General features: G+C 41.1%; 1 protein-coding gene across 7 annotated transcripts; it reads left to right on the top strand.

The window, feature by feature from the left end:
* The first annotated feature begins 2,344 nt into the window (after nt 1-2,344).
* Nucleotides 2,345-23,451, top strand: ARFGAP1 (ARF GTPase activating protein 1). Of its 7 annotated transcripts, XM_085079452.1 has the most exons (15): nt 2,345-2,466; nt 2,682-2,792; nt 6,283-6,346; nt 7,194-7,303; nt 8,281-8,452; nt 9,085-9,185; nt 9,852-9,938; nt 10,440-10,536; nt 11,898-11,954; nt 12,908-12,940; nt 14,254-14,283; nt 16,102-16,158; nt 17,438-17,497; nt 18,639-18,715; nt 19,169-23,451. In XM_085079452.1, exons 3-15 carry the CDS (start codon nt 6,287-6,289, stop codon nt 19,494-19,496), a joined length of 1,269 nt encoding a protein of 422 aa, XP_084935578.1. In that variant the 5' UTR covers nt 2,345-2,466; nt 2,682-2,792; nt 6,283-6,286; the 3' UTR covers nt 19,497-23,451. The 7 variants fall into 7 exon arrangements, with proteins under 7 accessions (XP_084935578.1, XP_084935580.1, XP_084935579.1 ...); XM_085079454.1 differs by lacking the exon at nt 17,438-17,497 and having other exon boundaries at nt 18,645-18,715; XM_085079453.1 differs by lacking the exon at nt 14,254-14,283.
* The last annotated feature ends 1,378 nt before the right edge of the window (nt 23,452-24,829 follow it).

The following is a 24,829-nucleotide window of genomic DNA, read 5'->3' on the forward strand; positions in this document are numbered from 1 at the left end:
TTAAAGAGGAAAAAGTGAAAATGAATGCTCTTTGGTATAAATCCTGTTCCAGAAATTTTTTCCCCCTCTAAGAAGCTTCAAAGCCATCAGACAAAATCATTAACTTACAAGCAAAATTGCACACTAGGTAGCTTATCTTAGTAAGCTTCCACTTGCTATTAGTCTTCTTCACTGCAATTATGGTGAATTTATTCATGAAATCTCTGCAGAATTTGGCTCTAGTAGTTTTCTGTGCTCTCAAATCAGACTGACCTTTACATGTTTGTGTATTGTCCTTTTGAAGCCAAGCAAAATTATTTCTATCTGGAAAATCTCAACATGGAAAACAGCTCAAGGATACTGTGCCTGCCTTGTATTATTTTTATGCTGTAATTTGTTCCTTATCATCACATTTCATATGTTCTTGACATTGGGCATAACAATTATAACAATGGCAATTGTGCTAAAAATACTTGTGATTTAGTTTCAAGCTAGAAACAGTTCATAAGCAGATAAAGGGAACAAATAGGGAAGGCAGTGCAGGGTGCCTTTGCAAATGTTTCTTCTTGGCATTATCTGTTATCTCAGAATAGGTATTTGCCACACATGGCAGAGATGGGGAGAGAGCTATGGACCCATCCCAAATTCCAGGAGCGGCACAAACTGGACATGCCAGGGAATGGCACGCATTTATTTCCTGGCTGAGAAAGACAAATGTTTGTGGCATCCCTTCATTCCTACTGCACACCAGATAGCCCCACCCTGCAGCCCTCACATAGGTGAGTCTGTGCTGCTCACTGAGTATCTGGGGCTGAGGATGACTCCTGGCTCAGGCTGTGAGCAGCAAATTCACCCAGAATCGCTGCAGAGCCAACGCCAACACCGATCACTGGATTATCTACCGATTATATGGAAAAACAAAGATTAATATTCTCATTAGACCCTGTAACACAGCATTTGTGTAATGGGAACCTCATTGCCTGTTGGTTCACGTTTACCAGAAAATGATGGTGCTTATGAGAAGAGATTACTTTCTTCTTAACTGGAAAAGCAAATTATTTAAGGCGAGTTTGCTTTATATTTCATACCCCTTCCTCTGCCGGCCGTACACACGCACACTTAAGGGCCCATTATCTTCTCATTGATGTAAGGGCATTATGTGTGTAGCCACCATTAATGGTAATGAAAATGGCTCCCGTTAATCTCCCGTGCACTGATAGTCAGATAATAGCCTACTTATTAACTACGGAGGCCAGACTTGGAGTTGCACTGAAATGAGCAGTGTGTTGTCCCTGTGGGACTCAGACGTAAACGCTAAATCATTGCCCTGTGCCTACAGCTGATGATTAAAAAGAAGTTAGTGATAGCATAAATGTGCTTGCCTGGCCTGTGCTTCCAAGCACCATGGAGCAGCTCTGGGTGCTCTTTCCATCTTATCCACCCTCACCTTTGGGGGATATCTGGGGAGAATGTCCTGAGTTGGAAGAGACAAACAATGATCATTGAGTCCATCTCCTGGTGCTGCACAGGACAGCCCAACAATCCCTTTGTCCAAATGCTCCTTCAGTTCTCCCAGCCTTGGTTCCATGACCATTCCCTGGGGAGCCTGTTCAGTGCCCAACCACCCTCTGGGGGAAGAACCTTTTCCTAATGTCCAGCCTAAACCTTCCTTGACGCAGCTCCAGCCATTCCCTTGTGTCCTATCACTATCACCAGAGAGCAGAGATGGGAAATGCTCCTCCACTTCAGGAGTAAGCTGCAGATTGTGATGATGTCTCCCCTTATTCTCCTCTTCTCCAGGCTGAACAGCCAAGTACCCCCAACCACTCCCCTAATGGCTTCCCTAGACCCTTCCTCATCCCTGTGGTCTCCTCTGGATGCTCTTTAGAACCTTTAGATCCTCCTCATATTGGGGTGCCCCAAACCATCCCAGTGCTCCAGGGCTGCCCACAGCAGCACAGGTAGAAATGGACCTGAAGCTGTTCAGCACCAGGAGAGGGCTGGGGGTAATAACTTGCCCTTCAATTTGCTATTCCCAGCCTGGGAGAAGCCTCAGCTGCAAATCTCCTTCTGCTTACATAAATGAGTGACTGAGGGAAAACCTTGTAATTCGCAATAATTCACCTCCATGGGCAGCATCCCCTCAGGGATAACCCACGGGGGTCGTTTTTGCAGCCTGGTCCCGCACCGAGAGCAGCGCGAGCAAAAGATTCGCTTTCAAGCTTTATTTCAGCTTCGCTCGGTTAAAACAAATCCCTCAAACTTCTCCCTGGAGCAGCCGGAGCTGGGAATTTTAGCTTTTTTGGGCGCTCCTCGCCCGCCCCGGCCCGCAGCGGGTTAAGCGGCGCACCCACAATGCCTCGCGAACTGCAACGTCGGCGGCGCCGGGCGGGACCGGGCCGGGGCTGGACTGGGATCGGACCGGGATTGGGATCGGCACCGGGACAAGGACCGGCACCAGGGCCGGCCGTGCTGCTCAGCGTCTCGGTACGTCCCCGTGGAACCCCGGGCCGAGGTTCGTCGTGCCGGGGCCGCCCGCGGGTAGCCCAGCGCAGCGCTGAGGTGGCGTGGCTCGGGCCCGGCCGCCGCGCTGTCACACAGGACGGTCCCGAGGGCGGGCGAGGTGCGCTGCCAGGCTGGCAGGCGGGAGGGCAGCTCCCTGCCCGCTATTTCAGCTATTTCTGCCTTGTTTTCTTGTTCAGAGGCCGGAGGGCTCGGCGGAACCCGGCCATGTTCTGAGGGAGATCCGGTAGCGCAGGTGTGCCTGAAGGAATCGCGCTGCTCTCGGCCCTGCGAGGCGCTGGCTGAGCCGGGTGAGTGTCAAACTGCGCCGCTTTAACAGTGTGCTTTTAATGTATTTGTGACCGTGAGCCCTGCCGGCTCCGTGGGGATGGGCGCAATGTTGATCCCAAAGGTTTCTTCAGCCTCTGTGGCCTTTTTGCACTGGTGGGACACACGGGGAGCCTTCAGCGCCGTGAAGTCACCAGGCCACGTCACCCGCTGTCTCTTGGTGTACTGAATTGCAAAGCCTTTTACAGGTTGTCTCTGAATTTGCTGCTGCATCAGAGGAGCAAAGTCCTGTAATGAATTATTTCCACTTCTAGTCCACTTCTGCATTTTTGCTTGTGTTTAGCAAGCTAAAGATTTCCTAACCTGAAAACCTGACACAATGTATGTCTAGTTTTTGCTCTGGAAACAGATTGTTTGGGAAATAAGAGCATGAGATAGGTCTGTGTGAAGCTGGCTGTTTCCTCTTTGTAAGCCTTAGTAAAAAATATTTGTATTTTTAAATGGAAACTTACTAAATGTTTTCTTTACTGCTTATATTTTTTTACATCAGATCAAAACAATGTATATTTCTTCAAGGTGGCTGCACAGCTTCTTTCTTCAGTATTTAGTCATGAAACTTAAACAGCACAGTGGTTATGTGTCCAGTCAGCTAGCAGGGCTCAGCTTTTGGGTGTTAATCAATGTTAATTCAAAGCCTTAAAAGTTTGTGGGAAAATTATTAAAAATTAACTAGGTGCTTCTAAAGACATTACCTGTTAGAAAGCTTAGCATATGACATTTTTTCCTTGTCCTCTGTTTCCAAATGCTTTGGTGGAGGAGGACAAGGTGAAAAGCTGGTGGCTTTAGTTACCTCCTCCTTTCTTGAATGATATGGTGTGGGTGAAGCTCTGCCTTCCCACCAGACAGATGTGGTTTGGTCAGGGTGCTTGATGCTTGTGAAATGGGAACGTGTTCAGACTGCAGTCGGCCAAAGTCTTTCAGTTTCTATTACAAAAGACAAAAACCTATGGCAGAACCAAAAGCAATTGCTTCCTCTGTCACCTTGGAGCTGGAGATCTGAAACTTGTGTATAAACACTGAAGGGGGCTGGAGATTGGCTGTTGGAGGATGGATGTAACTTTCTGCTTTATAGACAATTCCTGGCACGTGCAGAATTGGAGTGGGAAGAGGCTGTCTTGTGCAGTCCCAGCAGTGCTTGTTTGCCACTGATGCTGGAAGGCCTTTGCATGCTGGCTGCCTTTTTTGGCTATTTGGAGTCAAAACCTGTGAAAAAGGAGGAAAAATGGTACTGGAAGGATAGTGGTGAGAGGATTGAGCATCCAGGCAAAGAGAGGAGCCTTGGAAGTTGTCAGTGTTGTACAGGAAGATGCTGGGGAAATTCATTCCTGAGGAAGAGGCATTGGCATGTGAAGAAAAAGTAGCAATAGTGGGAAAGAAGAGGGCCCAGAGGGTGCCTTGTTGTCTGTCTGGCTATTCCTGCTGACTTATTTACCTAATTTCTGTACTGCAGAGGAAGAATTCTCCCTTATATCCTAGGGACGAATAATGGAATTGAAGACAGGGACTTTGAGTCGTTTAAATGTGTTTATGGTTGTTGTTTAGGACATGAGCAAATGCATGTTATGTGTAGTGCTATCTTTGTCCCTCCTCACATGCAGATGAGTAAGTTATGGAAGATTAAATGGTATTATTGGAGTGCTGTTGGAAAAGGTGTGCTTCATTTTATGAGGGTTCACTTGGCACACTTTCATTTTCCATAAGTTGGCACACTTTCATTTTCCTGTTCTGAAAGTGAAACAATTTTTATTTGATTATTGCTAAAAGAACTGTTCAGTTTTATTTTGATGCAGGATGACAGGAAGATTTTACTCACCACAACTTGGTTAGACCTTTTCAGTCTAAACCAGTCTAATTATCAGTTTTTTCCTAATACAAAGTGATTAAGGCTGAAAGGTTGCACATTCTAAGCATCAGTGAAAACACTGCCCCTTAAATTGCACAGAATTAAGCATTTGTCAACAAGATGTTTGCAGAGGAATAAGTGCTTTAGAAAAAAGGCAGTTCTGCTGCAAACACCTTCTGCTCTTAGCAGTGGCAATACGTAGGTACAACACTGAGCTTTTACCTTTCTGAGTCATGTTGTCTTAGCTGGTGATGCACAGAACTATTTCTTGTACTGCTGTGCTTTACAGATCTCTAGGAAGTTGATGTCAGTCATACAAATACAATGTTTCCTTACCTGTAGCATTTTTCTTTCTTAAATACCCTTCCTTTATTTATTAAAGATCTATATCCTCTCTCCACCCCCTAGGGCTGTGGCAGTTGTAAGTAACATTTAATCATTTACCTTCTAAAATTATTGTGAGCTTCTTAATTTTATTGATGTTCTAAGGACTTTTGAGTGTCAGAGGGTTGCATAAAGACAGTTTTTCCTCTCACACCAGTGTTTTGTGAAAATATCAACCTGCTATTATGCTTTGCATCAACTGACCGATGAGCTTAACATTTAGTAGTAGTTTCTGTTTCTAGTAGTACTGTTTCTAGTCAGCTTGGTGACTTCTGTCCTTTATTACATCTTAGAAATTTGTTTTCTGGAGTAGAAATAAAAAGATGGACAGGAAGTAAGAAGGGAGAACAGATGTTATTTATTTAAAGTTAATTTACGTATGATGCTAATAGTTGGAAATAACAATATTTTTAAAATCTAAATTGTACTCTTATACTGCACCTTACACTGTAGTTCTTGTAATCATGAATGCCTTGGGTACTTTGTATTTTTCAAGGCTGTGTACTGAGTGTGAATCACATTTTTTGTCTTAATGTGAATTTTGTCCGTAGCTTGACACTGCTCCCTGCTGCTTTTTGCGTCATAGAAATTAGAGTGAGATTATGTAGTCTGCCAGCGAGACATGCCTGTTGAGTTAGAATTCTATTTTGTATAAAAGGTCCCACTAATTGCCTTAATTTCTTAGAATTCATTTGACAGGCAAACTCCATATTTCTGGAAAATTACAGGTTCTTGTGTCTTCTAGTAAGGTGCTCTTTTAGCAATGTGTTCTGCATTCCAAAGTGTAAGAGTTTCTGCTATTTTTTGCATAGGTCTGATGAGCTGTGTGCATGTGATCCCTTAAAATCATGGATGCTATGAAGTGTTTTCAGGAGGGGTAGTGGATGGATCTGAGAGCAGCATGCAGTAGAGTTTGTTTTGATACTATTTGTGACATAGAAGAATTCCCATTTTCATCACCTTCTGCCCCCTTTTCAGCCATTGCTGAATTATACCTTTCTAATGATAAAGATGACTAATTCCCCCCGAAAGTGCAAAGTAAATGGAAAAATAAGGTTTGGGCTTTATGTTGGTGTGGTTTGTCTCTTTTTCCTCTGCAGCTGGTTGTGAGTCAGTGGTTTAGATTCCACGCTCTCTGTCACAGAGCTGTGCTTGTGAGGTACTGAGCATCCTACCAAAATCAAATCTGATTGTGATTGATTTTTTTTCTTTTTCTCCCTTTGCAGAATCATGGCAAGTCCAAGAACAAGGAAGGTCCTCAAGGAAGTCAGAGCACAAGATGAGAACAATGTGAGAAAATTACGATCTTTAGATCAGTTTTTTAGAATTGCATTTTATTTTTACCTTCTCCTGATATACACTGGGGTCTGCTACAGTTGCTGCTGTCTTTGTGGTATGGCTCACTAATGGTACCATATAAATTTGGGTATCTTATATATGTATTACAATATATCACTGAATATTTGGCACACGTCTTTCAGAAGTTCTAGTAAGGCTGGAACCCCTGAGGTTTTTTCAACAAGTGGTGCCTAGGGCAGAGCTTAAATTAAAGTGGTCCATTTTAAATAGCTTGATTATACCTTCCCTTAAATGTGATAGTCCGTGGAAAGATACAGTTTTACTCATGTCAGTACATTAAATCTTGAGTGTTGAGCCTGATCATAAAACTAAGGTTGTTGCACTGTATGAGCAATAAAGATATTTCTAAAGAAAAAACTCTGTTTAGATCTGCTATCATTTTCTGCCAAACTCCAGTGTGACTGAATAAACGTTCCAAACTAAATGTTGCATCTTTATTTGGCCAAGGAAGCCTCAACAATTCAGTTTGGTTACTTTCTCCTCCCTCAAGACAATATGGAGATGAAATCAAAATGGATCATTTGCTCAGTAATTTCCATTTGCATTTATGTGTTTCCTCACTGGTTTTTGATAGTACAGTAAGTTTTATAATGCAAGCAGCATAAATAAATACTTGAAGGAAGTTTATGTTATCAGGGAAGGTGTTTCCAAACACTAAAAACTCTCCCTTCTGAAATTATTTTCTATGTTTTCATGACTGGCCTTTTTGAGCTGTACTGTGCAAACTTCCCATGGACAATGATGGCAGATTGCAGAAATAATTGTTTTTCTCTCCCAGGTCTGTTTTGAATGTGGTGCATTTAACCCCCAGTGGGTGAGTGTGACCTATGGAATTTGGATCTGTCTTGAGTGCTCAGGAAAACACCGAGGCTTGGGAGTTCACCTCAGGTGAGCCTTTCCAGCAGACCGTGGACTGAGTTGCATTACCTCAGGGTGCATTATGGCTGTGAACAGTATGTGCTGGTTTGGAATGTGTAGAATGTCTCAAACCCAGCATTTCACTGGCAGCTTTGCTTCATGCTCCTCTCCAAACTGGGCTTTGCTCTCTGTGCCTTGTCTGTAACTAGCTGGGTGCAAAGCTAGTGTATGAAACAGCTTTATTCTGTTCAGATTTCTTTTTTCTTTGTAATATAAATAATAGTTTTTGTTGTTCTTCAAGAAACATGCTCAGCTGAGATGGGTCTCTATGGAATAAGAACTATAAAGTGTTCTGGAGACTCACACTGTTTGTGTATAATAGGGGCAAAGCAGGGAATAGTTACTCAAATGAGGGAAGCAGAGAAAGTCCAGGAGGGAAATCACCAAAGCAAAGATGCCATTCAGATGTACATTCTTTGCTTTTCAAGGGGTGATTTGAAGCTCATTAGTGAGTAGAAATTGCATAGGAAAGGAGAGTTTGCAACTATTCTGTATGTGGCATGGAAGAAGAAAAAAGAAATTTCTGAGAGGAGGACATAGAATCATAGAATTGCTATGGTTGGAAAAGACTTCTAAGACTGAGTCCAACCATCAGCATATATGATAATAGAAAAAGAAAATTGCAGAGTGAAGTATGGGAAAAGTTTCTGTTACATAGTGAGTTACATTAATTTCTGGACTTGAAGGAAGTTGCTTTTTCTGTCACTTGCCTTCTGTTGACTGTCTCCTTTAAATGCCAATAAATGGCATGATTCTGGCTTATTTCAGTGAGGATCTGCCCACCTTCTTATGATAAACTGTCTTTCTGTACTTGGAGAGTGTTCTCTAATATGTTTATACTCTCAACTTTTGAGAGTTGAGAGTATAGACTTTTTTTTGTCTCTGTTGATACAGCAGGCAATTATAACAAGCTGTGATCTATTTTTTTTTTTTAACTTGCTTTTCAGTTTTGTGCGTTCTGTAACCATGGACAAGTGGAAGGATATTGAGCTGGAGAAAATGAAGGCTGGAGGTAACAGCAAATTCCGACAGTTCTTGGAGTCTCAAGATGATTATGATCCGTGCTGGACAATGCAGGAGAAGTACAACAGCAAAGCTGCAGCTCTGTTCAGAGACCAGGTAAGCTCAGCTTTGGGTGTGTCCTCACCCCTAGGATCTGGAAGCATCAAGTGCCTTGTAAGCACTTGATTTTGAAAGCAGGGAATATGGCAACTTTTTTGAACTACCGCAGTGGTTCCTGAAAGGGTAAATGTGAGAGAGTGAAATCCTGGAGGAGTTAATGTAAACCTGAATGACTTAATGGCTCAAATATTCGGCAGAAGAGAAAAGGAATGTTGCCCTGCAAGGGAGATAAGGTGGGGTTAGAGAAGAGTGTCTTGGGCAGGCAGGAGCTTTTCTGGATTGAAGTCCTTCTGTCCTTATTTTGGGTGACTCTCTAAACCCACATTTGACACAGCTTGGCACTGGCATCTCTGATGAGGAAGGGGAATTGAAACCGTGAGACACCCCTGCCCCCCACTTCTGAAAAGTTTGGGAATAACAAAATGTGCATGTGGGAGGAGCAGTCTGTGAATAGTGCAGCTGAGAGGGGCTGCCTGTGCTCCCACGTCCCAGAGGAACCAGACCAGAGACAGTGCTGGAACCCTTGGTGGTGATCTGAAGCTTTTTTCTCTACCTCTCTTTTATTAAAAAGAAGAAAACTCTGTATGAAATATCTGACCGAGTATTCTTGACTACTGCGCCTCTTCTAGGTAGCTACAGTAGCTGAAGGCAAGGAGTGGTCCATTGAAACTTCTCCTGCCAGGAACTGGACTCCACCTCAGCCTAAAATGTCTCTGTCTTCTGCTCACCGGTATGTACCCTGCTTATCTAATGATGGTACAGGTACAGCATCAGATACAGATACAGCATGAAAACCTGATGGTTTCATGTCTGGGTTTACTCTGTTGGTGGTGGTGTCTGAACAAGCGGAAGTACTGCAGTATGAGGGAACAGGACTTCGTTTTTGTAGTTATTTCTACCCACAGCACCTGAACCTTAACCCATGGCAGAGACAAAGTGAGCAAGAGCAGAGGACAAGTCATGCTTGTGTTATCCTGACTTCTAATGCACCTGAAATTAGACATTGTGTCACTCACAGGTAGTGTGTGACGTCCTCACCTTAACTGTGGTGCTGTGCCAGTTTGGGATTGGATGCCAGGGAAGAAGAGACAGACTTTTCCCTTATGGTGCTAATTACCATGGGAGCATCAGAGCTGTACCACAGCAATTCTGTTGTGCCTTTGCATGTAGCGTTTGTTACTCTGTGCACTAAAGAACCAAGTCAATTGCAAAAGCAGTTGTAAATCAAAGGAACAAAAGCTTCATGCCTTTTAGTGGTTGCATTAGAGTTTCCTATTTGATAGATGAAATAAATAATCAATTTTTAACCTGTATTATGGTGATATACATCAAGCTGCACTGCTGAGCTAGTGGGTTTTGCCTTACATGGCTTTGATTCTTGAATGTTTTATTTCAGTTCTGCTGGACAATCTCAGACTGCAACTGCCTCTTCTGACAAGGCCTTTGAAGACTGGTTAAATGATGATGTCAGCTCCTACCAAGGGTAATGCAATATTTACTGACCTGAGTGCCTTTCTCTCTAGCATAACATAACAAAGATGTTTGAAGAAAAAGCTTATAACCCCAAATGTTATTGTGGTGGGTTCCAAACTAGAGAATTCTGATTGTATGTTGTATCTTGCAGTGATTTGAGTTGAACAGAGGCATTTATAAACCTTCTTTCATTCCTTTTCTCATTTTCATGTATCACTTTATTAGGATTTGCTCAGCTTTGTGATGTCAGTGATCTGTTAAACCTGGAGAATCATTAAGACCACATTAGCTTGCACAGAGGAAATTGTATTGTGCAAGGATTCCTCAGTGGATCCTTGGTGTTATGTCTTTATGAAGTGAGTAGTTTTGTATTTTGGGTGCTGGGTGCTACAGGACTTTGTTTTCCAGGTGCTAAACCAATTGTCATTCTTCCATGCTTTTCAGTTCTTACTTAAGGCTTTTAATGACTGCATGCTGATACAGGTACTGTTTATTCCTTTTGTTGTGGCAGTGGCCAAGAGAATCGCTATGTGGGGTTTGGGAACACAGTAAACCCTCCAAAAAAAGAGGATGATTTCCTGAATAATGCCATGTCCTCATTGTATTCGGTAAGGAATTGCTTGGAGCTTTCTGAACTACTGTTTCTTCTGGTTTAGCTCCTATTATGGGAGAATAAGAGAGACTAAAGACTGTAGGTGGATATGGAGAGATGCAGAGTATTGGTTGTATTCTCAAAGCATAAAGAAGATACTGGTGGACTTTAAAAGGCAAAATGGAGAAACTTGAGCAAAACTTAAGAGTTATGTCTGGTTGTCAGCTCATAGAAATAAGTGATGACATAGCAGTGGATTAAGAAATAATAATCAGCAGGGCTGCAGGAAAACAATGTAGTTACCTTTAGGGAATAGCTCTAAATCTATTAACCATATTAGGGATGTTCAGAGGAAAACAACTGAAATGTGTGTGTATGTGGGTGCCAGAAGCCCTGAGCAGTGATGAAAACATTTGAAATACTTGTGACAGCATGTGAAGAGATAACAGCATATGGCTGAACAGTTGTCGTGATTCAAGCGGAGATAGTGAAAGATGCATCGTTGAAATAAAATGGGAATAAAGTCAGAGGCAGTTAGGGCCGTAGTGGTGCTTTGATAGGCTGCAAAGTCACTGTGCTGAACAATATTTGGGATTTGGAGTCACTTGGAAATACAGTAAGGTTTTCTACCAAGATTAGGGCCAACAGCCTTCTGTAGAGCCTCACTGGCCCAAATATCCACACCAGGTTGCACTGTTTATTTAAAAATAGATAAATACTTTGACTAGAACTTACCAGAGGAAGGTAATGCCTGAGCCTTTGAACAGGTTGATGACAATATTCCAGGTGATCCCACAGGATGCTTGGTTTAGATCAGCTAAATATTTTCTAGATACCTCACAGTTTTTAGGCCAGAGAGTTCAGATTAGAAAGCACAACTGCAATGCATTGCATGTGAGCTAAGACAGCAAAGGAGAGGGGACACTGCTGATGGTCTGTGAGCCTTTATTTGAGTCCAGGATCTCAGAGAGTGTGCTGGCTGAAATGCCCTCGTGTGAGCACAGACACACATTGCAGTGTGCTCTGAAGTCCTGTATTTCTGGGAGGCTGAGTTCCTTGCATGAATGTTCATCCTGGTGAGGAAAACAATTTGCCTTCCACTGCCTGGGATGGGTTTTCCCCATGCATGTAGCCATGTTTAGCAGATTAACATCTGAAACACTCTGACTTACTCAAATTGACACAAATACTGGAAGTTCATCACTATATTTCAGTTAAATGAGAAGCTCTAATTTTTCTCTCAGTAGCAGGTAGTTGTTATGACTACAGGACAAGCTGTATTGGAGAATTTTGATTTAATTTAATCTGTTTTAATGAAAACACAGTTATTTGCTATTATTATTCATGTGGCTTATGACTTTCTTGCGTTTTTTAAAGGGATGGAGCAGTTTTACAACTGGAGCAAGCAAAATTGCCTCAGCTGCTAAAGAGGGTGTAAGTAAATAAAATGTGGTTTAGTTACTTAATGTAAACTCTGAGATTTTGATAGTGTTCTAATATTGATGAATATTTAAAAGTATTACAAAGACAATCTAAATTTTACTCTCCTGTCTTTGCCTATGACTCATAAAATAGTTACATATTGACTGGAGATCTCTTAATTGTTTTTTGTGTTTCTGGATAGACATTCTTGTAAATTTTTCCACTGGATTTAAGCATCAAGAAGGAACTCAAGAAGAGCTTTTCTTATAAAGCAGAAATTTCAGAATTTCAGTCTGTGCCAAGCAAGGCCAAGTTGCATTCTTCAGCAGGAATTTGATACCAAGTTGCAAACTGCTAATGGGTTTATATTTTTTCCTTCCTTTGTTTTGTGTTGCACTGCAGCATTTTTGTCAGTTTAAATAAAAAGCTTGTTGGACCAAGGTGGGATGATTTGGGAAAAAGTGAGGCATGCTCTTCATGTTCTGCAAGTTCTACAGATTTGCACACTTGTGTGACAGTGATTCAACTAGCTGTCATTTAAAACCAGAGGAAATAAGAAATTACTGTATTTTGCATAAATGTTGATGGAAAGAGACTAAATATTTTTGTGACCACAATGCATTGCAATTTTTTTTTGTTTTGCTTAGTATTATTCAAAAATTTTGTAAGCATAAAAATTACCTTGTACTTTAAAAGTACATTATAAGAGACAAAAATATTGATACTCACCTGTATTGGCTCACCAAGATCTAGTATATGTTGAAGACCTTTTCTTCCCTCAGACTGACACTTCCCCAAAGCAGTGGAATGCCAGAGCTGGTGATATGGGTATTCTCTTTTCTCTGAGAAATTCTGCCAAAGCTCTATTGCCTTGTAGAGCATCATGCAGTGTTTCTACATGTGTGTCTTTAAAAATCACAGGGTTTGTTCCCAGTAAACTTGAATGTATTTGCTTCTTTTCACAGGCTACCAGGTTTGGATCTCAAGCAAGTCAAAAGGTGATTATAGATTTAGCTCTTGCTCAGTGGAATTGTCTTTAAATGTCATGTGTTTGCCTGCACCAATTGACTTAGATTTGATCATCAACAGACCAGTGTGTTTTTCCTTCACAGTGCACAGTAGTGTTTAGTTGTAGATTTTAATTCCACGGGAATTGCAGTCAACTGAAGTGATCAAATTAGGCAAGAGATAAACAGGGACAGTCTGCTGTTTGTACCTGCTGGGTGTATTGGAGAGGCTGTAGAGCTTGCAAACTTAACATATCCTTATCTTGCTTCTGTGAATCTTAGATGTGGTCTGTCTTGGAGTAGTTTTCTTGGTGATATAATGCAATGCAAGCCATCTTCCCATTGCCAAAGCCTAATGAGATGTTACAAATGTGAACTTTAATAATATTAATAAGTCAACTTGCTTGTGTGTATTTCAAAAAGCAGCAATCACAAAAGCATTTTATTTATCAAACTGGGGTTAAAACAGAGTCAGACCTGAACTACACAGAGCTCTGACATAAGCAAGATGTGTTTGCAAGGAGAAGTTTAAATTCAAACGTAAAAATGTGTAAAAGAATAGGATTCTTAATTTGCCAAATTCTGAGTGAGACTAGCCTTGTATTTATACATGCAAATACATGTATTTATAGATGGTACAGGAGTTTTAATTGAACAAGAATTCTTGTATGTGCAGCATTAGCCTGGTTTGCTTTCTGATAGGCAGAGAATGTGTTGCTCAAAACAAATGTGCAGCTGCAGGTGTTGGTGTTCAGACAAGTCTATGCACTGGGATATTAATCCTTCAAATTGCCTTCAAATTTGGGCATGTTTGCAACAAAAATGTCTTGTTAAAGCACCCAAACTTCCTATTTCAAAGCTTTAAAGTAGTTACTGCTTGGCTTAAGAAAAACTAAGTTTATAGGTCTTCGTCTTCGCTCCTTCTGGCAGTTCCCTTTTTAGAAGCTGTTCTTTAGTATTATTAACAAATATAAATATGATATAAATTTTAAAAGCTCATCACATCTACTGACAAGGACCACACCAACATGGTGCTCTAGAGTCTAAGCTGTGTTACTGAAGGTTAAATTTTGTTCCTGAAACTTCTGACTCTTTGCAGAACAGATTTAACACCTTTTAACATTGGTTAAAAGTGTATTTGGTGCCCAGTGGCCAAGCACATTTCATTGTTTGTCTTGTCAGTAGATGTTAAAAGTTGGAAAAGGTTCATGCTACTTAACTTGCCTGAAAAAATGCTGCCAATTTTTTTGCTAAAAGCTGCTTCTACCTTCCTTGCTCTTTTCTCTTTTGCTCTCTGGGTAAAGTTTTGGGGCTACAAGCAGCAGCCAGAGCCGGTAACACCCTCACATCTGTTCTTGTGCATGGACTCCTTGTCTGTTCGTGCTGAATATGTGCATTTGCTCCTGAGCTGTCTTTTCTTTTTCTGCCTTACGTCAAACCTGTTTAGAATAATGTTGTGTGTTTTGTATGGTAACATTTCTCCAAGCCTACTTCAAATTTGTTCAGTTGGATGGAGATACCCAAGCTCTGCACTGTCCAAAAATCGACTGTGCTGCTGTCCACCCTCTGATGATTTCAGGATTTCTGTTTGCATGTCTGCCCCAGGAATGTGCCAAGAGCTGGGTGTTGTTGGAAGGCAGACACTTGAATGAAGTGTTTGTAATGGTGCTCAGAGTGCTGTCCTAAATTCAACAATAGAAGGGATGAAGTGATTCAGATGAAAGTGCAGTTGTACCCAAATCTTTCCATTCCACATTTAGAAAATTCTGTGGTTGAATAAGAGGGATCATGTAAAGAATTCTTCATAATTCTAGCAGTGACTCCACTTAGGACATCTGAACTGTTAGTCTGGGTGTTTTACACTCTTTATATAAAACATAAGGAGTTTGCTGGGTTCAGTAGACTCCAAAGGGTTTTCCAAAGGTGAGAAAACCCTTCTTTTTTTTTTGACACTTTGTAGCCTCACTTCCAAAGGAAACAAGCCTTTTGTGATTTGCATTCATGTTTCTCACCAAGTGGAAGTGAAGCTACTTTTGGCCTTTCCTTCTCAAAGAAATTTTAACCTGTAAGGAGTAGTACTGGAGATAATGGCTGGGAAAAGGGGAGATCCTGGGAATGCTGTGGCTAAGGGAAAAGCTTCTTAGACACCTGGGAATCTGGAGGAAAGATAATTAAGGTGCTCCATTCCCAGGAAGAACATGAAGGCTCACACCCTGACTGATGTTAGTGATAAAATATTAACCTCTAGGAAATGAAACTTAATTGTCCCTGCTGATGTTTAGGAATAATTGCCTGGCAAGCATATTGGCCCTTTTGGATTAACCAGGATAATTCAGAAGGCACTCAGTATAATACAGCAATTCTGAGGAAAGTTTAAATCTGTCAAAGGCTTATTGTGGTAGTAGGGCAGGGAATGATTTCAGACTCTTCTAAACCTGCTGTCCTTGTCAGCATTGTCTTAGGAAAGTCATTTTGTGACTTTGACTGTGGGCTTACATTTCTGTAAACTGCCTCTGAAGTACAATATCCTTGTGCATTGTTCTGGATTGCAACAAATTTCTGAAGTTCATTGTTTTTTCTCCCTGCAAACCTGGAGCTTTAAAAGAGATAACAAAAATAAGAAAACAAAAATCTTCTGTCACAGCTTTGGCTCTTGTGCATTGCTCAGAAACACTTGAGCTCTTATTAATAGGTGACAATTGGAGCACTACAAGACAGAGGAATTGGGGGAAAATCAGCCCAAAAGATCTAATTCTACAAGTAATTTAATTAGTATGGATAAATAAGGAGGGATGAGGTCAGTTCTTCCAAATACTCAGCTGCAGGCATTAGCAAGGGGCCCATCCTCGAAGCTGTTGCTGGTTGAACCATTGCTTCTGCTTCCTGTGCAAGGTCAGACTTTGCTTGGGCTCTGGGCATCTATTGCCATGTGTATCTGATTTTAATTTTTTGTCTTTTAATGTCTCCTGCAGCACTTTGCTGTGTGTGCTTTTCAGCTCATTCTGCTTGTATGAATCAAAGCTAAAGGCTTCATGTGTTTTTGGAGATACTGCTGAGAAATGAGCCTGCAGAAGGTGTTGGCTGTGGGGGTTTATTGGCTTTTTTTAAAAAGAAAATATAACTGACTTTGTTTTTGTTTTGCTTTTAAATAGGCATCAGAGTTAGGTCAGACATTAAATGAAAATGTTCTCAAACCTGCACAGGAAAAGGTAACTTTGGAACTAGTAAATGACTTGCAGAATTATTGTTCTCACTCAGGGAGTGCTTGATTCCTCCTGCCACAGCTGCCCAGGTTCTCAGGGGGTCTTTCTGTGAAGGGGAAACACCAAACAACTCAAAGCCAGGCTGTAATCAGAGAAATGTTAATGAGGCTAAACTCCCTCCACCAACCTTTCTCATGTCAACCAGAGTCTGTTAGAGTCTTCCTTGTTAGATACCATTTTACAGATATCATGTTTTCAATCATGGAAGATGGAACAAGAGGAAAATGCACCCTAAATAGATAAAAAATCAGTTACTGCAATATATATATATATATTAGTAGTTGTATCTTGGAGTGTGAAGTTCCTAGTGTTTTACCCATCTACCTGCCAGCTTTGTTTTAATTCAGTCAAACATCTTTGAGCCATTTGCAAAGAATGGTTTAATCATATTGCAAAATAATTTCTCTTTCATTACCTTTATTAATTCACCATTTGCCACATGGCATGTCAAACCACAGGAGAAGACTCTAATTGGTTTTCTATTCCCTAGAATTATCCACAGCTTATTTCAGAGGGCTTAGATGCATTATTTTCAGAGTTATTTTTAGGGTGCATTTCCTTGAGCTGATTTTTGTTTTGTAGGACAATTTATTGAGGAATTACACATTCTATGTTAAAAAAAATAGATCCATTTCCCTTAGGATGTTGTGCTGTTAATTCTAAATAAATGTTACTTTCTGAAATAAGTATTCTGTATGTGGTTATACAAAGTCAGTTGCTTTGGAACAACTGCCATTTATTAAGTGGTGAAAGGTACCACTTGTATTGTGCTTCATCAAAATTCAAAGCCCTTTTAATATTTAAATAAGCATCTATAAAAGACAGAGAATAAAAGGGATCTGCCAACTTTCTAGACACAATCTTTATATGTAGTAGAATATATTTATAAAGCTTAATCTTTGCAGATATTTTTTTGTACTGGTGTTTTTATGCTCAGCAGAAGTGTAATGATACCTGAACTGTGTGTAAGCAGTAACTTCCTCAAACTGGGAGTAAAGCCACAGAAAATTCCCACAAACTCAAAGGGCTGAGGTTCACTCTGCTATAGATCAACAGTCTTTACATATAATTCTCTTAATTTTGTTAGCTTTTACTTAAATACATTTTCATTCAATTTGAGGTTGGGTTTTTTTGACATTTTAGCTCTTAAGCACAAGTGAGCTTGTCTGAAGGTTTCAGTACTACTTTGTTTTATAACTAATTATCAATACTTTGGTCCACATAGGTGAAAGAGGGGAAAATACTTGAGGAGGTAACCATGGGGGTATCGCAGTTGGCCAGCAAGGTATGAGGTGGCCTGCCTGGCTTTAAGGAGGCCAAACAAGTCAAGCCAGTCTCCATATTCTCATGAAAAATGATACAAAACCCCAAGGCAGCTTTGGTCTGTGCTTGTGTTGAGCAGAGAAATTTGGAAAGTGGAATTTTCAGGGGGCAGCATTTCTGCTGAGGTGTTAAAAGCTGCACAGGCATGGTGGTGTCCTTCTAGAAATTTGAATGAGGACATGATGTGGTTATAACCAGCCTGTGTCCTAAACAGCAAAGAAAATGTGTGAGGGAATATGGAGACAGCTTGTGTTGCCCTGGTACAGTAAAACTTACTAATGCTCTGCACCTTTCTCCTTTGCCTTCCGTTGCTCTCGGTGCTCGGTGATGTGGTAAGTGCTGTCTGAGGCTGCCAAGCACAGAAATCCTGCACAAACTAACCTCTTGGGATAACTTGCATGGTGTTACCCAGGAATGTGTGTTTTCCTAGCACTGGGAAAGTCAGCACTGGAAGCTCTCTCGTAGACCAGCCCAGTGTCGGAGATTTTGGTGCAATTTGGATAAAATAAAATAAATGTTACCTGTTCTGTGTAGAGCCCGAGTGCTCTCAGGCTGAGCTCTGGGATTCATCCTCCCTCTCTCTAAATATAATCAATTTATATTTCTGATCCAGTTCTAGGACTCAACTTTTGGCCTGTTTCACATGGGTAGTGAAATAACGCTGAAACAAAGTGAAAGTAGCTTTGTAGAGCAGTAGAAATGCAAATACAAATTACAATACATTAATCATAAGGTCAAAAAATACAAGTTTCATTAATCATAAGGCCAAAACATCCATTAAGTTTAATTTTATGTAAGGACTGATTCCAGTATTTTTGTCAAGGAAGTCTAGGAGAGAATTCAAAACATGGTGCACCAATGGGTGAAAAAGCTAAACCTGCCCTATTTCCCACCTCTTCCAGCAGCACAGTGCTGCCAAATGTATGTTCTTTACATCCACCACTGCCATCAAAAACATTAATGAGCTGTCAGTTAAATTTTCTGGTGAAATGTGTTTGATTTATGGGAGCAAGTGGAGGAATGTGTTGTGGCTTTTGCTGTTTGACTTGTCAGAAGTGTTTTGGTTCAGTTCAAATGAATGGAGTGGTTTTTTTTTCCTCTAGGTTCAGGGAGTTGGAAGTAAGGGATGGAGAGATGTCACCACTTTCTTTTCAGGCAAACCAGATGATAATTCTGAAAGGTAATTTTTTGTTCTTAATTTCTGGCTCTTAATACACTTAATTTTATCTCCTGTACATTCTCTGCAGGATAGTAGTGAAAGATACTTTTTCAATATTGAGAAATTTTTCTGCCCTTGCTAATAGTCCTCCTCTATGTAATAGGGAGGAATTCAATATAGCTTTGTTTATAACTGTTTTTAAACTGAGAACAAAGCAGTGCACACCTCTTGGTTTAAAACTTACTCCAAATGCATACTCCCTTTCTCTGGGTCTGTTAGATCTATTAACAAAATTTGTGAATTAGACAATAAGCTTATGTCATTTGGAGCAATATTTCTGCCTTTATCATCAGGGTTTTTTTTTAAACAAAGGGCAGTAGAATTATAGTTTTCTTTGGGGTCATTGATTTTTATTGTTATGTTTGACATAATTAATTTATTTCTACCTTCCTTTTCCCTCCCACTCCCCAAAAGACCAGCTGAGGGAGACAGCTACCAGAACAGTGGAGGGGAGGGCTACCAGAACAATGCTGTAGATCAAAGCTTCTGGGAGACCTTTGGCAACTCAGATCCACCAAAAGCTCATAAATCTCCAAGCAGTGAGAGCTGGACCTATGTGGACAATTCCACAGAGAAGAAGAGCTCGGATAGCTGGGACGTGTGGGGCTCGGGAACAGTCTCCAACAAGAACAGTAACAGCGACAGCTGGGAAAACTGGGAGACCAACTGGGAGAGCACAGGAGGGGAGAGCAAGACCAGAAAACCTCCTAAGGCAACAAAAAATGCGTGGGATGACTTCTAGAACTCTGTTAACCCTGGTTTGCACAGCTGGGGAAGGGAGGCTGTGCTGGCTGATGGAGGGGAGGGAGTTTTACACACACCTGGATCACACATCATGGTTGACCTTTCTGATCTGTTTGTGCTTCCCATTCATTCTCCTTCCTTCTAGCCCGGATTAGGGAAAAAAAAAGTAGCATCTGAATCTTTTCTTACATAAAGGTGGCTCTCCCTTTTTTAAGGATAGTGATAACTATATTCTCCTTGCACTATTGGAGCTGGCTACAGTGACTTTCTTAACACGAATGTTAAAGGAAAGGAATCAGTGCAAGGACACTTCCATGGCACACCCTTGCATGTGTAGGTTAATAGGTGTTCATCCAGTCCTCATCTAATTGGAGATTTGGGGTGTTTAATGCAAACAAAGGACAGGGTGTGACTTGAGACAGCCATTAACTGAGCAAGCTGCAGTTGGATACATCTAGTTCCAATGCCTTATGGATTGCTCTGACTACAGGAAGTCTGGCAATTCTAGATGGTCTTTAACATATTTTTTATTGGAGCTTTGTTTTTAAACATTATGACATTATATTTTTTTTTAGTACTTTAGAACTTATTTTTTCCCCTTTAGAATTCAGAAGGATTTTAGAGCTAGATAATTTTTTGTGTAAACTTACAGGATTGACCTGTAAGAGCTCTTAAGGGATATCCAGAATGGCTCTACTTGCCCACCTGACTCAATGGATTGAGTTTGCACTGTGCAGCTCTGCTACACAGAAAAGCAAAGCTGTAGTGTTTTCCTTCCTCTCCTATACCCTTGCCCCAGTTTGAGTATTTTATGTGCTCTCTTTTTTCTCTTTCTTCCCTCTACCTGTGTATTTTATCAGTTCTGTTAAAAATGAAGTCTTTCTGCTGCTTATGGCCTTCTGGACATCTGTTTGGCAACCTTGTAGTGAAAAAAAAATTATAAAGAAGATTCCAGCAAGAAAAAATGGGTGGAAAATAAGAGAACATTGAGGAAAGAGCCTGGCAGCAGGCCCCTTTCAAGATGAGTAGATGTCTGGATTTAATAGCAAAATCTAATTTAAGCAGATGTTTTCCAAACTCTTCTTTAGTGTGTCAAGCTGTATCTCTGTTTCTGTCATACATTTCTCCACATTTTCTGGATCTTGTTAAAGAAACACTATTTTGGAAACTTGAGAAACTCCTTGTCAGCATTAAGGACTGGAATAGGAGATTCAGTTATGTCTCAGTTTTGACCCAACAAATGGCTCTGCATGACACAAACCATAACTTCTAGAGAAGAATTGTGACTTTAACATCAGAGGTGTCATAGGCATCCCATTTTATTTTGGGGGATGTGTTGTGAATGTACTCTCAGCACAAAAACAATCAGCTTGCTTGAAAACTCAAATCATGATGTTCTGTGTGGTCTGCTTTACCAGCATGGAGTTCGTTCTGTGAACCTTGTAGATCCTATTACTTACCTAAAGAGCCTTTTCTTTTTAAAATTGGTTAATTTGTTCAACAACCAACTGAAAGTGTCAAAATGACCTTAAATAACACTTCATTTCTTTTACTCCTCGCAGAGGTTTTTGTGCTTACAGTAATATCAGCAGTTTAAAAAGGAAGGAAAATCATGAATTTCCTCAAAAGTAGCAGATTTTAAAGGCTTAAGTCTGAGTAGAAGTAGCTCTATTTACAGCCTGATTCTGTATTTCTATTAGGATCTTTCAGCTGGTGAACAGAATATTTTTCCAGTCTTCTCTCATCCTGTCCTACAAGAGTTGGGATATCTTTTTCCCCCTTTGCTTTTCCTGAGATTGTGGTCTGAAGCTCGTGGTGTCTGAGCCTCTGCAGCAGGACCCAGAGCTGCTCCAGACCCACGTGTTGCTCCAGCCTGAGCCATTCCCAAGATGTCCTTGCTGTCACTGACCCTTTGGAAGTGCCAAAGGCATGGGAACTCTTGGTTTACAGTGCTGCTCATGTTTCATTGGCCGCAGTTCAGAGCCTGGCTGTAAAACGAGGATTTTTTTCTGCTTTTTCTCCAGTTCCAAGTATAACTTTGTCATAGCTTAGCTGCATTCATACTTTGGTTTTTATGCTTACACCTCTGTTGCCTCCTTGTCAACATGTCTGCTGCCCAGTCTGAAGCTGATTCAGCTTCTTCTGTACAAATTTATTACAGTTCCTGTTTCGTAAACCTGAAATGGCTTATGGCAGGAGAATCTTTATTTCAGTCCACTCAATCAACAATTGTGCTGTGTGTGTGCATGTTCTCCTCAGCTGTGAGCTTTGCCTGGGACAAAAGTGATTTATTTATGTATCACTTGCAGCTACAACTGGCACGAGCCATTTGGTTGTTCTTCTGATTTTATTTTTGTAGCTTTTGAAACTTTATGTTCTAAATCAAAGAGCCAGAGCCCAGCTCAAGCAGAAGCTTTGGGTAAGAATTTTTCCTCCAGTTGATGAGGCAGGGACAGAACAGTTTCATCTTTCTTTCTGCAGTGTTGTAGAGAAGTAACAAAATGCTGCAGCTGGCAGAAAGATGTTGCTGGAAGATCCATAAAAAACAATGTAATGGCAGAAAGTGTAATTGCAGATACAAAACCAGGGTGCCAGCTGGTCTCAGTTTGACAGGCAAATGGGCATTTTTTAATTACTTGTCTGAGCCTGAACATGTGATCATGTCTTCCAGAGGAGAGGACAAAATGAGGGCATTTTCTTTTGCACACCCTCTGTTCTATTGAATTTCACTTTTTTTCAGAGCAGGTGGCTGGGAAGTTTCTGCAAGAAGAGATGCATCCCATCAAGTCACGTGTGCAGAGCGAGTGTTTATGAATCAGACTGTTTTATTTTTTGATTCCCCCTCCTCTCCCCATATCATCCCTTTTTGGCCTGATGAGGAGCAGAGGCATTGAGTTCAGGCTGCTGGAGCTGAGGCTGCCTGGCTGAGTGAGGATCCAGCTCTGACTGAGTATGTGGTTTGGCAGGGCTTTGGTGTCACTGTGTGCTTCACCTGTGCAGAGGTGACCAGGGGTGACCAGAGCTCTGCTCCCTTTCCATCCCACTCCCTGGAACCACAGTTTAAGGTCATCCAAGCAAATTACTGCGTGCACTAGGTGAAATTGCTGCACCAGTTTGACTTTGCAATGGCTGGTTCAAATCCCCTGGTGACCCAAACTTTTATTTCTTTGTATGGCTTCAAGTTTGGAAAATACAGAGCAGCTGGATTCCTGCAGGTAGTCTGATACAAGAAAAATGTCAAGAAATCAAACTAAGTGCCACTTGCAAAAGAGTGAAAGTCTTGGATTATGCTCCCAAACCTAATCCTAGGAGTTAGGGATTATTTTAAAATGTTTCATTTGTGTCTTGAAACCTATTAATTATCATTACAATTCAAGAAGTGCTTGGCCAGCTCTCCCTCATGGTTGAGACCTCAAGGATAATGCTGCTGCTTTTATTTTCCAGGCCAGACTGTAACATTCCATGGGTTCATAATGTACTTGTCAGTGTAATGGTCTGTGCAATAATTTAACAAGTGTAGATAAAACCTTTGTTTAATCCAGGATGCATTTAAAGATACAGTGGTCCTCTTGGAGAGTAGCAGTCTGCACAAGTATTTCAGTTCTTACCTGACTTTGGCTGAAATACTGAATTTCAGTGACCCAGTTAAAGGTTTGAGCAATCAGTGATCTAATCAGAAATTGAGAAACATTTCCATGGCCATTATTAAGAGTTTGATCCTATTGGCTTAGTAGCCTCTAGTTGCAGAACCCTCTTTCATTTCCACGCCAGCAGAAACTTGGTCAGTCTGGAGTACTGTATCTTTAATTTTCCTGCTGTGTTCTTTTGTGAAGTTCACAGGAATGGCGATTTCAGTGAACACTATTCATTGTTCTGTAGAGTGGTTCTGGACTTGAACTGCAGTGTCATCTTTTAAAAAGTATTATAATAAAGCAAAGAGATATGGAGCAGAATGGTGGTCAGCCCTTTTTCAGGAGACTTCAGGTCATTTTCTGCCCAGGTGCTGCTCTCAGCCATATTCTTCCCTGCCAGTAACAAAGGAGAAAGGAAGCTACCAACATTAATAGAGCCAAAAATATCTTTATATTTCACTGGAGTTTCACAGTCTAACTTCAGACTCTTACTTGGGAACATTTTGGAGATGTTGTTTGCCTCCTTTATTTAAGGAGAAGTGTAAAATAGAAATTAAAGCACACATAGATTTATGTACTCTCAGATTTTTATTAGCTTGTCTATAAAGGCACTTATTGCAGCAGAAAAAGGTAGATTTAGAGCAATTTTCCTTTCCAATAAGTAAGATTCCTCTGGCAGATCCTTCAGCTGTGGTGGTGGTTCACAGTCAGATTGCAGTTCCCTTCAGGAGCCAAACAGCCACGTGAGTACTCCAGATGACTGCACTGGGCTTTGCGCAAATCTAGAGTATCTTCTATTCTGTTCTTGGTCAGCAGGACTGAATCCTACTTGCCTTGTAGAAGTAGTTTTACCGATTTCTACACCAAAGAAATGGACATTTGGGTTTGGTAACATCACAGGGATTACTCCATGGATAGGCTGTGTCCATTCTTGCTGTAAGGGCAAGAGATGCTGCCTGGCTCTGTCAGCTCCAGCCATTTGTGCTCTGTCAGCAAGAAGCTGCAGCTCCTCAGGAAGGCAGGAAAAGAAAGGTCAGCTCCTCCTCTGAGCAAGGTGCTGATGTTTGCTCTAGATGAGATGAAACCGCCCTGGTTTTTTATCCTCAAATGATGCTTTGCCTCCAATCTCTGAATTTCACCAACGCTGCCCTGATGGCAACGTTTAAACTGGCTAAAAACAGAAGAGATGAAAGAAATACTGAAAAGATCTCCTAGGAGAAGCCTCCTTGTACTTGCAATTGCTGAGAACGAGTGGGAGAGACTGAGTCTCTGGCAGAGCTGGCTGCAAGGACTGCCAAGAACAGTCGTGTTGTACCTCACCAGGATCATGACCACTGCTCAAGCAGGAAAATCCAGTGCTATCAGCTCTGCACACTTTGGAAACCAGTTCTTGTCTTCCCCTTTAAGCCCTGCCAAAGTGTGCTCCCTCAGAGAGGCTGCTCAGCATTGCTGAGGCTGGTGAATTTTACAATAGATAAATCAGCTTCTGCCAGGAAACGCAGAAAGGCTGGAGTGTGTCTTTTATGAAAAAAATTCACCTCTTCTGATTGAAGTGCTGCTGCTTAATATCAGTTTTGCACTAGATTGCTCATCTTGCCTTCAGTGGAATGGTGTTTGACTACCTAGGGCAAAAACCACTTCTATATACTTCTTTTTTTCCCCCTACTCTGCTGACATGGATGGTTAATATATGTAAATT

This window comes from Lichenostomus cassidix, chromosome 20 (assembly GCF_008360975.1).
Source record: "Lichenostomus cassidix isolate B80296 chromosome 20, HeHo_3.0, whole genome shotgun sequence".
Lineage (NCBI taxonomy): Eukaryota > Metazoa > Chordata > Aves > Passeriformes > Meliphagidae > Lichenostomus > Lichenostomus cassidix.